The sequence below is a fragment of the Sander lucioperca genome, chromosome 8 (genome assembly GCF_008315115.2).
Source record: "Sander lucioperca isolate FBNREF2018 chromosome 8, SLUC_FBN_1.2, whole genome shotgun sequence".
NCBI lineage: Eukaryota > Metazoa > Chordata > Actinopteri > Perciformes > Percidae > Sander > Sander lucioperca.
The window spans coordinates 20950005-20966333 of NC_050180.1; the positions used below are offsets into that span (position 1 = coordinate 20950005).

Below are 16329 nucleotides of genomic sequence, written 5' to 3' on the forward strand. Positions count from 1 at the left end.
CTTTGCATGGCGAAAGAAACGTCTATATTTCAGCGGATAATTTGTTTCTGGGTATATCAACTTACCAGCCCGAACACTGAAAGGGTCCTTGTTTAAAACGTTACGTTTTTAACATTTTTAACATTCACTAGAAGCGAATCCAGAATTATTAAATTTGGGATGATGAACGCGCATAGTGGACGCGAGTAGAGCCACGGGACTGCGCCCGCCCGCTCACATGACTGTTCTCCCGAGCTCATGTAGCTAGCTGTAATAATGGATATAGCTAATGGTTGTAATTCACCATGTGTTCTATGAATACGTCCATGGTATTAACTTATGAAGTTATGATACATCCCAGGGATGTATGTATGTAGCTGCTGTAAAGCCTGTTAGCTACGTGGATGTAACGTCATTAGCGTTTCCCAAACTGGCGGGCTATCGGCTAGCTAGCTAGTTGCTAACATCAGGGGTAGCTAGCATGGCTGTATTAAGATCTATACATAGCTAGCTATATGCCTAGATAACGTTACTACAGACATAGTGATTACATCGCCTTGGTTCTCTCTTATAATACATCCGAGGGCTGTATGCTGTAAAGCTTGTAACGTGGATGAGAGCTGAAGCCATGGATGAGCTCTGTTCACGAAACTGCAGGCTAACAGCTAGCTAGCGCTAGTTAGTAGGTAGCTAGCTAGTAGCACAACATAATTATTAAATCTCCTTGGTTGTCTAGCTAAATACATCTATCGTTTATTTAGCTAAGCATGTAAACGATCGGGAACAACGAAAACAATGTTTAACGTTAGTGAATATTTTAGACAATGAAAACGGCGAGTTCATGAGTTCGCCACTTGTAAGAGACACGACAGAGAAGCTCATGAACGCGCATGTTGCTACCGGTTGCTACGACAACGCAAACAAATTGTTGCTAGTGCGCATGCCCATCGTGAGCCAACCAGCGTTATGGGCCAACAATGCGGAAGAGCCGAGCTCCATGTTTGCTTTATGCGCTTTTGAGCACTCTCATTGGAACGTACGGGGCTTCCCGCCGAACACTGTATCCAGTTCTCTTAATACATCCATGATTTATATATACCGGTATACGAAACATTTTTTTGCAGAATGGTAGGGGAAGAACCCGCCCTACTCTCCCTCTGAATGGCTAGTACTCGTTGCCTGCTCTGGTGGGATTGGTTATGTTTAGGCAAGAGGAGTGGGATTGGTTATGGTTAGGGTAAGAATGTCAGGGTTAGCCAATCAGGGATGCGTTCCCTAATGATTATTCATGAGTCTTCCCCTACGTCACGCGAGCCTGATGTAACATGAGCCAATAGGAGCTCCGTTACTGGCCGCGCGCACAGACTTTACTTTCGATTTCGACTTCCTACTGTGTGGACTTATTTTGAACGAAACTGGGTCCAAACGACGATGTAACATACCTGCTGAAAACTCGTCTCCAGACAGGTAATACTGCGCAACACGTTTTTGAAGTAGATATAGCTGGTTTAACGGTGAAATCAAGCTGAAAATTATCGTAGTGGGGGGTCTGGGTGTCCTCTCCCAGGGAAGTTTTGAGCATCAACGACTTCATTTCCTGTATTCGGATAAACTATATGCACCAATTTACGGTGGAAATACCTTTATTTAACCTATGTGAAGAAGAAAAACAGGTCTTTGGTGTTTTTTGCCCCCAACGTCTCCTTCCAGGCAGCGCGGCAATGGTTATGTTTAGGGTTAAGGTTAGGGTTATCTGCCTGGAAGGCGCCGTTGGAGGCAAAAAACACCATCGAGCAGAAAAACACAGATGACAATTCCAAATATATCAAAATGATAATGGAAAGTAGTTGTAGCGTGTCATTGGGCATTTTTAAGTGGGTATATGGAAATCCTGGAGCTTTCTTAGGCCGGCTACACACTGGCTGCGTGGAGTGTCGGTTTTTATTTCGGCTCCTATGTTAGCAGGTTAGAGCGCACACTGTATGGAAAGCCAGACTATTCAAATACACGTGATTTACTTGTTGTTAACGTGTTGTTTACGTGTGAGAAATCACGTTTATTTGAACAGTCTAGCTTTCCATAACATTGCCTGCGTGACACGCACGTGAAAACGCGTGCATGCTAGAAATATATGGAGCTAAATCAGGGCCAAATGTTTTGTTAATTTGAAAAAAATATATATAGTTGAAAAACTAAAGCTTGAAATTGAAAATTTAAAGCCCATGTTGCAGGGTATATTTTCTAATGAATTTGTGCAATTTGCTTGTTGGTAATAAACATTTAAACTGTTACCCAACAACATCAAATACAATGGATATCACAAAACGGAATAAAATACGAAAAAGTAGTACTATTTTACAGCGGTTTGCAATGATTCTCTTTTCCCCCACAATGCATTGCACTACGTCACGTTGGGGAGACGACAGACGAAAGCCCTGTCTCTGTTCATTGTCTATGTGCCACTGGTGTTGCAAAATATGGCTTTTGGTCTCGACCGAGTCCATGTGTCTTTATTATGTGTATAATAATATTGGAGGGAAAGTGAAACACAGCTTGAACGGGGATACTGTTCGGCTTTTCACAAGTTTAGACAGCTAGCTACGCCGATGTTTGCTAACGTTAGCGCAACAGCGTTAGCCTAGACTGCTAGCTAGGTAAATATTACGACTTCCTTCGGAGTTTCCTATATCTGCGTCCACGTTGTCAACATAAGACGTGGCGTTAGTGCTCCTTTTGTACCATCATTTTATTAATTATATTATGAATGAAATGTTAAGCTTCGCTCCTACGAGATGGGTGGGTTTTTGTTAGCTACATACAAAGCTAACTGGCTATAGTTAGCCTGTATGCTAGCGGAATTAGCTAATGTTGCGTAACCAGCCAGCAACTTCGGCAATCGGTAGTAGTTTCGGTAAGCTAATCACGACAGTATTGTCGCCCACAATCAACCTCTGCTGCTAAAAGCAGTCAATCTGGAGTGATGTTTGAAATAGAGACGCTTGTGGATGTGTTAGCTGTCGTGGTTAGCTCGCCGGAACTACTACCGAAGCTGCTGGCTGGCTACGCAACGTTAGCTAATTCCGCTAGCACAGGCTAACTATAGCCAGTTAACTTTGTGTGTAACGTAGCTAACAAAAACCCACCCATCTCGTAGGAGTGAAGCTTAACATTTCTTTCAATACAATTATGGAACAAAAGGAGCACTAACGCCACATGTCTTATGTTGACAACGTGGACGCAGATATAGGAAACAACGAAGGCAGTCGTAATATTTACCTAGCCGTCGAGGCTAACGCTGTTGCGCTAACGTTAGCAAAACGTCGGCGTAGCTTTAGCTAGCTGTCTAAACTTGTGAAAAGCCGAACAGCATCCCCATCCAAGTAATAAATGAACACTAGGCAAATATGTTGTTACTGGAGCTAGTAGGCTACCATCAAAACATGAGCTATCTAATCGAAAATGTGTTTACAACGTCGGGGGATTTCACAGGTAGGACTGACTGGCAAGTTAGCCCATAGCTAGCATGATGCCTTCTATTTCTAGATCTAGCTAGATTACCAGTACTTATCTGAACTAGCTAACAACATGATCACTGTCACTAGATATAAAGAAAACATTGACTTTCACTCGGTGCTATTCACTGACAGTAAAAACACCTCTTCCACCTCTTCCTCATCCCACTCAGTCACCATAGTTTTAGTACTAGACTGAGGCACGTCTCCCCAACGTGACGTCATCACCGAATTGCGTTAAAAAACCCACTAAACGACTAAAACAGCGAAAACTGGCCTTTAACACTATTTGGTGACATTTTTAACAATGATATACATATGTTGAGTACTTTATGTACCCATTAATCAACAGTGGTGGTTAACCTGCAACATGGGCTTTAAGTTTTGGTCTAAAACTTGAAAAAATAAAACCATGTATTCAAACTAAAAATAAATGTACCAATTTTTCTTTCAGTTTCAATAAAATTTAGATTAAATTCTGGAATTATTTTGAATAAATTATAAATTTTCATTTTTCACTTTTATATTTGTTTTCAGTTCCACATTTCATGTTTTCAGATTCAAAACTTATTTTTTTTACGGCTTCAAATCTTTTTTTTTCAGTTTCAGATCAGTTTTTTTCAGTTTCAGACTTTTGGCCCTGATTTTGCTTGGGGGCGTGGCTTCAACTCAGAGGGGCGTGAAATTATGAGTAGCAGCCTAACAAAGAAGGCAGAAGACTCTCCTCAGTCATGTTGCCTTCAGGAAATTGTGTTACTGCGAGAACTATGACTGAATGCTTTCTATCCACTATATACATGATTTTTACTAAACAAACTGATGCCAGTGACAAAGTTCCATTTAAAAAACTGTTTTGGACAACACGTGGTACCAATTACACTATAAGAGCAATAAACTGTGCCAGATTGTGCAGTTCAGCAGGAACAATGACTTCTTCCACTTCCACATACGACTTTGAATGTAGCACCACAGTATTCACTCGGCAGTCAGCATGGCGTCCGCTCCGCCAAGGCAACCCGCCGGCGCCAGCGCACAGGTAAGACATGTGAAAGATATTAGCCTTTTTGAATAGATACTTTGGGACATTATCCCTGCAGTGGCATTTTTGGGGGGAAAATAGGTGGACAGCTGGAAATGAAGCATCGCTAGCACTAAAGTTAGCATTAACTAACGTTAGCTTCACACTAGCTGGTGTTTTAACACTAATTTCAGTGTCCAGCTCAAGTAGTGGTCTTTTGTTAACCTCTGTTTGTCAGAATTACCATAGCTCGACAGTGGCTGCAGCCGTACAGAGCCTTATAAATGTAAAAATTGTAGATAACTAACATTGCTAAGTTAATAATGTTACCTTTTCTTGGTTAGTTTAAACAACATAACTTGTCCTGGTCCGCTTTGTTAATCAATCAATCAATCAATCAATCAATCAAAGCTTTTATTACGGACACACACGGTCCAGAAAACAGACAGTAAGACATACAAATACAAAAAGACAAGTTAGTGTATTCTGATACATAAGTTAGGGTGTGGTAGAAGCCTTCAAAGTTTGCCCAATTGGCATATTTTGTAAGGCATAACTGTCACGCTGTAACGTTATGTGTGTAAAACGCAATTTATCAGGCCAGAGCATTAATGTGAAGTCGTATTTGTCTACTCTAGGAGCAAATGAAAAGAGACCTTCTTCACTGCAGCCACTGTCGAGTTATGGTCATTCTGACAAACAGAGGTTAACAAAGACAACTACACGTTAAAGTAAAAAAACTTGAGCTGGACACTGAAATTAGTGTAAAAACACCAGCTAGTGTGAAGCTGGTGTTAATGCTAACTTTAGTGCTAGCGATGCTTCATTGCCAGCTTTGTCCAGCTGTCCACCTATTTTCCCTTTATGTGTTAATGACAAAAAAGTTATCTATTCAAAAAGTCTAATATCTTTCACATGTCTTACCTGTGCGCTGGCGCCAGCAGGTTGCCTTGGTGAGTTAATACTGTGGTGCATACATTCAAAGTCGTACGTGGAAGTGGGAGAAGTCATTCTTCCTGCTGAACTGCACAATCTGGCACAGTTTATTGCTCTTACAGTGTAATTGGTACCACGTGTTGTCCAAAAGTTTTTTAAATGGAACTTTGTCACTGGCATCAGTTTATTTAGTAAAAATCACATGTAAATATGGTGGATAGAAAGCATTCAGTCATAGTTCTCGCAGTAACACAATTTTCTGAAGGAAACATGAGGAGAGTCTTCTGCCTTCTTTGTTAGGCTGCTACTCATAATTCCACGCCCCCAAGCAAAATCAGGGCTAAAAGTCTGAAACTGAAAAAAACTGATCTGAAAGTGAAAAAAAAGATTTGAAGCTGTAAAAAAAAAAGTTTTGAATCTGAAAACATGAAATGTGGAACTGAAAACAAATATAAAAGTGAAAAATGAAAATTTATAATTTATTCAAAATAATTCCAGAATTTAATCTAAATTTTATTCAAACTGAAAGAAAAATTGGTACACTTATTTTTAGTTTGAATACATGCTTTTATTTTTTCAAGTTTTAGACCAAAACTTAAATTTTCAATTTCAAGCTTTAGTTTTTCAACTATATATATATTTTTCAAATTAACAAAACATTTGGCCCTGATTTAGCTCCATAGAAATAGAACCGACGCCTATTTTTCACGCGACACGCAAGCGTGTTGGAAGCGTTTCCAGGTAAAATAGAATACAAAAAGATGTGTATGTCATTTTGACACGAATACATTTAATAAATGACATTTTGATGTTTGAAAGTCTCTAGGTTTTGACATAAATGCAGATATAAATGTAATTAAAAAAAAAAAAAATCGATTTTCAAATATTGCACCTGTCAATACAGAACGAAATATTCTGTAGCCTATTTTGCCGTCAATACTGCGACGTTGTCTTTGCTGTAATCAAATCAGTATATATTTATGTTTAACATGAAGTATACTACTGATTGAGTGCAGTAATCAATGGGAAACATACATGTGTATAGACAAGGCTAGCAGCAGCGCAGCGTCAGACACGTTTCTGGTGTGCAAAAACATAGAAAAATCCACGCAACAGAAACGCTGCGCTCATGCCACGCTCACGCCACGCTCACGGCAAGCTCACGCCAAGCTCACGCCACGCAGGCAGTGTGTAGCCGGCCGTACGGTAGAGATCCATTTGACCGTGCAACGCTTCTGTTGCGCCGCGCTCCACTCTCTATTCCTATGGGTGACGTCAAGCGACTTCAACGTGCACGCAAAGCATTCCGGGAAGGCGGCGGCGCATTTGAAAAAATGCTGCGCGTCCAAAAGCTGGCCGATGCCCATTTTCCGTTGAACGTGACGCGACTATCTAGTAGAAGTAGACGAAAATTTTTTAAACTGACCTTTGTCGATCTGAAATGAAAACAGATTCAGCAACAACCATGGATGTATGACGTCGCGACACCACGCTTCAGTCCCCACGCCCCTGACCGGCAGCTGATTGGACGAACGCATGTCCTGGGTTTGGTTTCTCGAGAATTTCAACAGAGTGTCATGGTGGCTCGCTGAGAATACGATCTCGTATTTTACGAAAATAGTTCACTGAAACGTGTTTCTGAAAACATTTTAAGCGAGAAATAGGCCATGCAGTTGCTGAATCTGTCTTTATTTCAGATCGACAAAGGTCAGTTTAAAAGATTTTCGTCTACTTCTACTAGATAGTCGCGTCGCGTTCAACGGATTAATTTGCATAAAAATGGGCATCGGCCAGCTTTTGGACGCGCAGCATTTTTTCAAATGCAGTGCCGCCTTCCCGGAATGCTTTGTGTGCACGTTGAAGTCGCTTGACGTCACCCATAGGAATACGGTGCAGATCCACCTGGCCGTGCGACGCTTCTGTCGCGCCGCGCTCCACTCTATTCCTATGGGTGACGTCAAGCGACTTCAGCGTGCACGCAAAGCATTCCGGGAAGGCGGCGCTGCATTTGAGAAAATGTTGCACGTCAAGAAGCTTGCCGATGCCCATTTTTATGCAAATTAATCCGTTGAACGCGAGGCGACTATCCAGTAGAAGTAGACGAAAATCTTTTAAACTGACCTTTGTCGATCTGAAATAAAGACAGATTCAGCAACTGTATGGCCTATTTCTCGCTTAAAATGTTTTCAGAAACACGTTTTGGTGAACTATTTTCGTAAAATACTAGACCGTATTCTCAACGAGCCGCCATGACACTCTGTTGAAATTTTCGAGAAGACAAACCCACGTCAGGCGTTCGTCCAATCAGCTGCCGGTCAAGGGCGTGGAGCATCAACCATGGATGTATGACGTCGCGACACCACGCTTCAGTCGTGTTGGACATATGGATCTGTACAGTGGAGCGCGGCGCGACAGAAGCGTCGCGCGGTCAAATGGATCTCTACAGTACGGCCGGCTACAGACTGGATGCGTGGCTGGATGCGTCTGTTGCCAGAAACGTGTCTGACACAGCGCTGCTGCTGCTAGCCTTGTCTGTACACATGTATGTTTCCCATTTCCCCTGCACTCAAGCAGTAGTATACTTTATGTTAAACATAAATATAGATTGATTTGATTACAGCAAAGACAACAGCAGCAGTATTGACGGAAAAATAGGCTACAGTATTGACTGGTGCAACATTTGAAAATCGATAATTTTTTTAAAATTATTTTACATTTACATCTGCATTTATATGTCAATCTAGAGACTTTCAAACATCAAAATGTCATTTATTAATATGTATTTGTGTCAAAATGACATATTAACATATTTTCCTATTCTATTTTGCCTGGAAACGCTTCCAACATGCTTGGGTGTTGCGTGAAAAATAGGTGTCAGTTCTATTTCTAGCAGGCACGTGTTTTCGGCGCGGCTCGAGCCGCGCCTGAGACATGCGTGTCACACAGGCAGTTTGCAAGCTCTAACCTGTTAACGTGGGAGCCGAAATAAAAACGGACATGCCACACAGTTGACATGCTCACGCGACGCAGCCAGTCTGTGGCCGGCCTTAGTGGGTATACTGCGTATACCTGCGTATCACGTAGACTACACCACTGGCTACATGTGATTAAGTAAAAATGAGGAGGTATTGTTGTGTTGGAGCTGATGAAGGATGAAGAACAGTAAAGTGTTGCTTAACAAAGTTATCCGTCTCCATCCAGCTGTTCCTTCTTATTTAGAGTGATACAACCAACGTATCGAACCCTCACGTTACCATGTCATGTGGTGTGTCAGGCTTCTGTAATTATGCTACTGTTCGAGAAATTCATGACATTTGTTTTTACTATAGGCTCTAAAACGTTTACCATGATGTAGACTACCACAAACTGTTAATGGTCAGGCCTAGGTAAATACCTCACAGCAGAGAAACGAGACATCTGAATGAATCTATCTTATATATCATTTTTTAGCACACAAAATGGATTTCCAGAGGTGCCTCTTAAATGTAGGGAATGCCCTGTGTGAGGACGAGGTAAAAGCTTTAGCATTTCTTTGCACTGACCTCCTGGGCCGAAACCCAACCATAGTGGAGTCGGCCAGTGACCTCTTCTTACGTCTGGCGTATCAAGACCACCTCTCTGCTGAGCGACCACACCTGCTGACTGAGCTTCTCCTCATCATCCAACGCACCCGCCTGATCCGGGAACTGGAGCTCCCCGAGCTATCAGCTACAACCAGGAGCCTCATCTCTCCTTACAGGTGGACTGCCTACTTTTACTGTTTGTTTTTAAATAAATCATTAAGCATGAGTTTACAGAAACGCTTTTAAAAATACATCACTAAATATAGATGGATAAATCTGACATACAACAATTTATTAAATGGATCAAGTATGTATTGACTCTATTCAAATGGTTTCAGTAAGAGTTTGGTCTGGGAGTAACCTCACTGTTTATGCTAAACACTCATTTTATTTAGACATTCCAAAATCTTTTTTCTATACATTCACAAACTTGACATTTTAAGTTGTATTTACATGTTTAAGAGTATTTAGCTCTAAAGAGAAACATCCCAATCAGAGATGCAATCAATGCTAAATGTATTCACCGACCTCAGAACAGTGACATACTATGGTAACCTATGTCCAGTCAAGCACCAGGCCTCCTTTGACCACATTGAACTTACTTATTTACTTGTAATAGTTTTTTTCTGTAATTCTAGGAAGCTGCTTTACGACCTGTCTGAGGGGATTACTGTTGGTGACTTGAAACATGTGAAGTTCTTGTTAAACAACAAGCTTCCGCGTAGAAAACTGGAGGACAACATTGTGAGTCATTGTCAATGTTTGTAACCCACAAGTTAGATGGCATAAGTAGAAACTTACAAATTATATTTTATAAATAATACTACACCGTGAAAACATCATGATCTTTAAAAAAAAAAGACATTTATGAATCATTTTTTATGTTAATTATTTTATTTACATTTAATTATGTAAATTGGATGTACACTTAATTTTGAATTCTGCTTCTGCTATAACGTATGCCTCATATTACTGTAACTGTAAATCCGCTTAACTTTTCAGTCTACATTGGAGGTCTTTCTGGAGATGGAGCACATGGACCTCATCCGTGACACTAATCTAGATTTACTGGAGACCATAATTCAGTCAGTCTGTCCCATGTTGAATGAGAAGATCAACCACTTTAAAGCACTGCAGTGTAAGTGACTATGTGAATAACATACTGAAAGGGGAGAGGCTGGGACCATTGTTTCATTCCCCCACCCCTAAAGCCTAACTGGCATCCTTTTAAAATCTTGTTTTAAGATTTCTATAAGGATGTTTTATATTTAGAGGAGTTCATATTATTTAACCTGTGCCCATGCACAACAAGCTCCACAATTGTAGACTGCGTTTCTTTTGACCTAACCTTAACCTTTAACCAAGTCCTAGGTTTTAACCCTAACATTGAATCATTTACGTTGCGGGGGCTTGCATTTTGTCTTCAAAAGGGAGATCAGTCCGCATAATGTGTTAACAGATTTATGTCCCTCAACATGTACATGTTCATGCGCGCACACACACACACATGCACACACATGCACACAGACACACACACATGCACATAGAGACCAAGGAAGCAGGGACTGAGGGAGAAAGAGATGAGCAGGATGATGCTGTAACAGTACCTCTCTCTTGGTGCATATAATTCATATTTCACTACCATCTACAGGGTTTCCCGCAGAAAATGTGTTAGTTAAGGTGGTAGGGTTGGGTTCTGTTTTTCAGTGTTCATTTTGGTGAAGGTGCAGCTACTTTCTTCTGCTCCTCTGCTGTCTGCATGTCGGAGCTTCGCGGGGGGGGCGGGCCGACACCCACATACACAAACACTGGCGCACACACCAGACGCCAGCCACCACGTCACTTCGGTAAGATGGCAGCCATCCTTCCGACTGACAAGCAGGAAACAGAGTCTCAGTTCACCTGTCCGGGAGGCTCTGACACATTTTCCGCACTCCGTGTCCGCGGACAGCTGTAGGCTTGTACCGCTTAATGTTCTGTGCATTGTCAGACACATGCAGCCACTTTCCTGAAACCGCTTGTGAGGCTGACAAGTCCACAGCAGCCCGTGGCGTTTATGTCTGAGCCTGTCTCCACTGCTTCCACCTGCACAGCGGATATCGCTCATATACATTTTTTGACGACGTAGTTAAGGCGGCAGGCGTGTGTTGCTTAGGCGGCCGCCTTAGCTGCAAAGTGCTGCGGGGAACCCTGATCTAATTTGAAAATCTGCTGATTAACTACCTTTACATTCCTATTGGTTTACTTGTGTCATCAACTACAGTAACTCACACCAGCCCTGGAGCTCAAGAAACAGGTCGACCAAGGTCTATGTCGTGCCCTTTCAAACCAAACCAGGTACACTCTTTCATATTGTTTTAAGTCCCTCTGAGTTTCAGTGACAGATTTCTACCATGATATTATTGCCACATCTCTGCAGTGTCACACGCCTGACGTAACTGACACTTTATTTTTCCTGCAGTAGCCATTTGTTGCAACGTCTTTTTTCTGTGTTCCTTAACAGGTCCCTCGATCTTTAGATCCTAAGAGGACTGCCTCATTGGAAAGCCCAGGTAAACATGTCCGTCTCTTGAGTGTTTACATGTGGAGAACACTGCTTGTATCTTCATAACTGGTGTGAATGCATTTTGGAAAAATGTAGCCACTTGAGATTTCTTAGAGGATATTTCAAACAGATGTCTTCAAATAACATTGTAGGATATATCTTTATCTTAAATAGTTCAAATAATCAATATCTTAATTCTGAAAGCTCATTTGTAAGTCCACCACCTAACTTTGCGTTTCATTATAAAGTTTTTTTATGTTTCATAATTAATGATATAGTGTCTTAGTCTTAGTATGTTATACTAAGCTATTAAAACAAACAAACGAAAAAGGTACGTGATGGATTTTCTACTTTCAAAAGCAGAAATGGGCATCCATACTTACTTCAGACATCGTAATTTTTCCTCCTCCTTAGACATGTCTAATTATAATGATATAAATGCTACATTGACTCTGGTAAATACACTCACTGCGCACTCACTGAACTTATGTTCTGTTTTAAACCATTTTGTTGAGAATTATAATCCTAATTACCTGTTTCCTTCATAGGAGAAGAATTCAATTCATTGACCGAGGTGAGAATATGTCATTACAAATTACATGACGAATACATTGTGACATTGCTTTGTGTCTTTTTTCTATGATAAACCATTTTTATTTTTTATATACAGCATACAAAACACACCATTAACAACATGGACACATCTCCCCCTGAACACCTCCATTCGTCATTCGTTATTCAAAGAAGCACAAAGACAAGCTATTATAACAACCATCATTATCCAATACAATGAAATAATAACAAAATAAACAGCTGTATACTAAATAAACTTATGTATATGTGACAAAACACACTGTAGTACATTGTATACATCTTTCCACAGTAATGTTTTTGTGTCTTTGTAATGATGTTTTTGTAATGATATTTTTCTCTGTGTTCCACACAGTCTACCATGAATACTTCCAACACCTCTATTGGTGAGTCTTGCCTTGGGTTGGTTGTCACAACTTTTCATTGCAGTGCAGTAGATGGATTTATTCTGAATCCTCTTGTATCAATTACTTAGATTTGCCAAATGGATTTAATGGTGGTGATGAATGTGAGGCCCTGTCACATGGACTGAGTGGTTTGAACACTGAAACAAGCAGCTGTGCTTCGTTGGAAGGTCAATGTAAGTAGTTTATGTGTTAAGCTGTGGTGAAAAAACACATAACACCTTTTAAATATTCAAATATATATTTTTGTCTCTTCATCTTTGCCTAAAATGATTGCCCTTCCACCATGCAATCGCCTGTCCCATAGTGAGGATTGATGTTTTGGAAATGTTACCAGCTCAAGAAAACAACAAGGCCTCCTCTGAACAGCAGACCTTTCAGACTACAAACACAAACGTCGAGGTGTGTGATGTATGAAGATGTAACTCGTGGCAAAAAAAAGTACATTATTGTATTACAAGTTCAAGTATTACACTGAATCTTGTCTTGGGTTACTGATTTGTCTCTGTAGGGTTTGGGAACATATCCCATGACTTCAGCAAAGAGAGGTATTTGCTTGATAGTAAACAACTATAACTTCACCATACAAGCTCTCAGGAAGCGGGAGGGGACCATGCATGATGAAGGTAAGCTTGTGTATAATTAATTTCGAAATCTGAAAAGTGGTGCATATTTTACATCCCTGCTCGGTTTGTATTCATGCATGTTGCTGCAGGTTTGTAAACTTAGCACAAAAAGTAAGGAAATTTGTGTTTGGTAGATTATTTCTCTGTGGTAACAATGCTTGTTGGTAATTAATCTTATACCGTTGGAAAGCCTGTTTAGTTCCCCATTTAAGGAACATGCATTTGTGGGATGAGCAGCAGCGCTGAGTATGTGGGTTGCGCCCATGAAAGATTTGCCAAATCTTCTCTGCCAATGCCAAACAGCTTATTCTGCCATTGACTCGTTTGGTGTTTGGTGGATTGGATGATTGAAGTTTGACGAAACAAGACATATTGGCAATTTAACAATTTATTCATTTCACAAACAGGAGTCTCAGTAGCGTGTGGAAGAACCATACACAGCCACAACAGCCTGGCACCTCCTCCTCATGCTGGTCACCAGCCGGGTCACACACTGCTGTGGGATGGCATCCCATTCTTCAACCATCATTTGTTGCAAGTCAGCCAACGTGGTTGTGTTGGTCACTCTGGCACAAACAGCACGCCCAAGCTGATCCCACAAGTGTTCAATGGGGTTGAGGTCAGGACTGCTGGTTGAAGAATGGCATGCCATCTCACAGCAGTGTGTGACCAGGCTGGTGACCAGCATGAGGAGGAGGTGCCAGGCTGTTGTGGCTGTGTATGATTCTTCCACACGCTACTGAGGCTCCTGTTTGTGAAATGAATAAATTGTTCTTGTTTCTTATCATCCAATCCACCAAACACCAAACGAGTCAATGGCAGAATAAGCTGTTTGGAAATGGCATAAAAGATTTGGCAAATATTTCATGGGCGCAACCCAAATACTCAGCGTTGCTGCTCATCCCACAAATGCATGTTCCTTACAAATGGGGCACCATTTGAAAGGGAACTAAACAGGCATTCCAACGGTATAAGATTTATTGCCAAAAAGCATTGTTACCACAAAGAAATAATCTACCAAACACAAATTTCCTTACTTTTTGTGCTAAGTTTATTTACATTATTCTCTGTGTCTTCCAGAGTGTCTGCACAAAGTGTTTACGTGGCTTGGCTTTGAGGTTGAGATAAAGAGGGACTGTAAGAGGGAGCAGATGCTGTCTGTGTTGCGGGAGCTCGGCAGCAGACCAATCCACAGTCAGATGGACTGTCTGGTATGCTGCATTCTCAGCCACGGCATTGAGGGAGCTGTGTACGGTGTGGAAGGCCGCACTGTAAAGATAAAGGAGCTGATGGAACCTGTCAATGGATTCAAATGCCCCTCTTTGGCAGAAAAACCCAAGCTGTTTTTCATCCAGGCCTGCCAGGGCAACAGTGAGCAGAGGCCTGTCTACATTGAGTCTGATGGTCATCCTGTTTTCAGTGACGCTATTCAAGCTAACGAGTCCATCCCATCTGATGCCGATTTTCTGCTGGGAATGGCCACCGTACCTTCTTTCGTCTCTTTCAGAGAGAGAAAAAATGGCACGTGGTTTATTCAGTCATTGTGCCAAAACCTTGTCCAGATGGTGCCAAGGTTAGTGAAACAAAATCAGATGTTGTTTGGATGATGTGATTTTTTTTTTTTTTTTTTTAAAGTGGTGGCAAGTACATTTACTCAAGAACTATATGTACAATCTTTACGTCCTGAGTTCTTAACTTTTGACAGATTTCACAAACAAAACATACGATCAGTCTATAAAATGTGATGCATTTTTATGGATTTGACTACCCAACAGTATGTGAAATAGTTCAAAGTAGCTCCACCTTGACAAACTACAAAATTAAAGCAAGACTTAGTAATAGGCATATTAATACATCATTGATACTAATACAATAATATACACTGACAGAGGCCTTTCAGCATAATGAGTATATTTACTTTTTTTACTTCAAGTTAATTCAAAATTTTAATGCAGCATTATTATTTGTAATGGAGTATTTGTATTGGGTGTTGTTGCTAAATGATTTGAATATGTCTTCCACCTATAATTTTAGTTACTTCTTTGATATGTGATAGTTTGAAATTGGAGAATGACAAATTTTAAGTGGCTTTCGTAGTTTTTTAGTCCACTATCTGACATCGTCTTTTGTTGTTCCCAGGGGTTCTGACCTTGTGTCGATCCTGACAAAAGTGAATGCAGATGTTAGCCAGAAGACTGATTGCACCGGTGTAAAAAAGCAGATGCCTCAACCAGCCTTCTCACTCAGGAAGAAAGTGATCTTTCCGATCCCCCAAGCCTCTCCACCAAGCCTGTCACACTGACGACAATAATCTGCCGCCTGTTTGATCGACTCCCTCATCAGATGATCCCTGAGACACAAGTGTTTTTGTCTTACGTTCCCTTTTTACGGTTTTAAATCTGCTGGATACATTGTTATAAAGCAGGGGTGGGGAACCATTTTGACATCAAGGGCCATGTCAGTTTTTATAACTTGTTTCGCGGGCCGCACTTTGTTTTTTTGCCGCAGAGCTGAGCACACACAGACACTTTTTTTACCTAGGGGTAAGACCACAACAAAAGAGGGAGTCGAGAGGTTGGATTTGAACTAAAATGTGGATTTATTAACCAAACAGTGTGAGATGAGACCAAGTCAGTCGTCAGTAGTGCATGGATGTTGTATGTTTGCAATGTGTCTGAGTGCTGTGTGCGCGTTGCGTCACTCCCACAGCTGAAGCTGATCAGCGCCCATCAGGGAAGGTGTTAAATGGCTGTGCCGAGCGAGTAACAGGAGATGGGGCTTCAGTGGAGGCCTGTGTGAGCCAGAGAGCCAGACAACCAGAGCAAGTGTGTGCGGACCTGAGGAAGCCTGACCAGAACCGGTGCCCAGTGGCGTTGTTCATGGCAGTTTCAATCGTCTTCCTTATGAAGATCGTTTTGTGTTTATTTAATGAGTTGGTTTAATAAATCCTTTAAGTTAACTTGGAGGCGTTTCCGCCTTTCCTTTTTCCTTCTCCTGGGTATATTATTAAATTGTTTGCGTCCTACACCCCTGGACACAATAGAGACGTAACAGCTGTGTTGCAAAGTAAGAATGGCCGTCTCAAGAGAAGAGGAAGCAGCCCTTTTATTTGGACACCTGCACACAGGTGCAGCTCATTAGCCCCTGAGGCCTCC

At 41.3% G+C, this 16329-nt stretch overlaps 1 protein-coding gene across 3 annotated transcripts; it reads left to right on the forward strand.

Moving 5' to 3' along the window:
• The first annotated feature begins 1321 nt into the window (after positions 1-1321).
• casp10 (caspase 10, apoptosis-related cysteine peptidase) lies at positions 1322-16139 on the forward strand. 3 transcript variants are annotated; one of them, XM_031297085.2, is made up of 13 exons: positions 1322-1446; positions 8896-9184; positions 9647-9752; positions 10011-10146; positions 11272-11345; positions 11512-11560; positions 12102-12127; positions 12500-12530; positions 12620-12724; positions 12856-12959; positions 13060-13174; positions 14255-14747; positions 15314-16139. In XM_031297085.2, exons 2-13 carry the CDS (start codon positions 8904-8906, stop codon positions 15474-15476), a joined length of 1683 nt encoding a protein of 560 aa, XP_031152945.1. In that variant the 5' UTR covers positions 1322-1446; positions 8896-8903; the 3' UTR covers positions 15477-16139. The 3 variants fall into 3 exon arrangements, with proteins under 3 accessions (XP_031152945.1, XP_031152952.1, XP_031152953.1); XM_031297092.2 differs by having other exon boundaries at positions 12856-12950; XM_031297093.2 differs by having other exon boundaries at positions 12886-12950.
• The last annotated feature ends 190 nt before the right edge of the window (positions 16140-16329 follow it).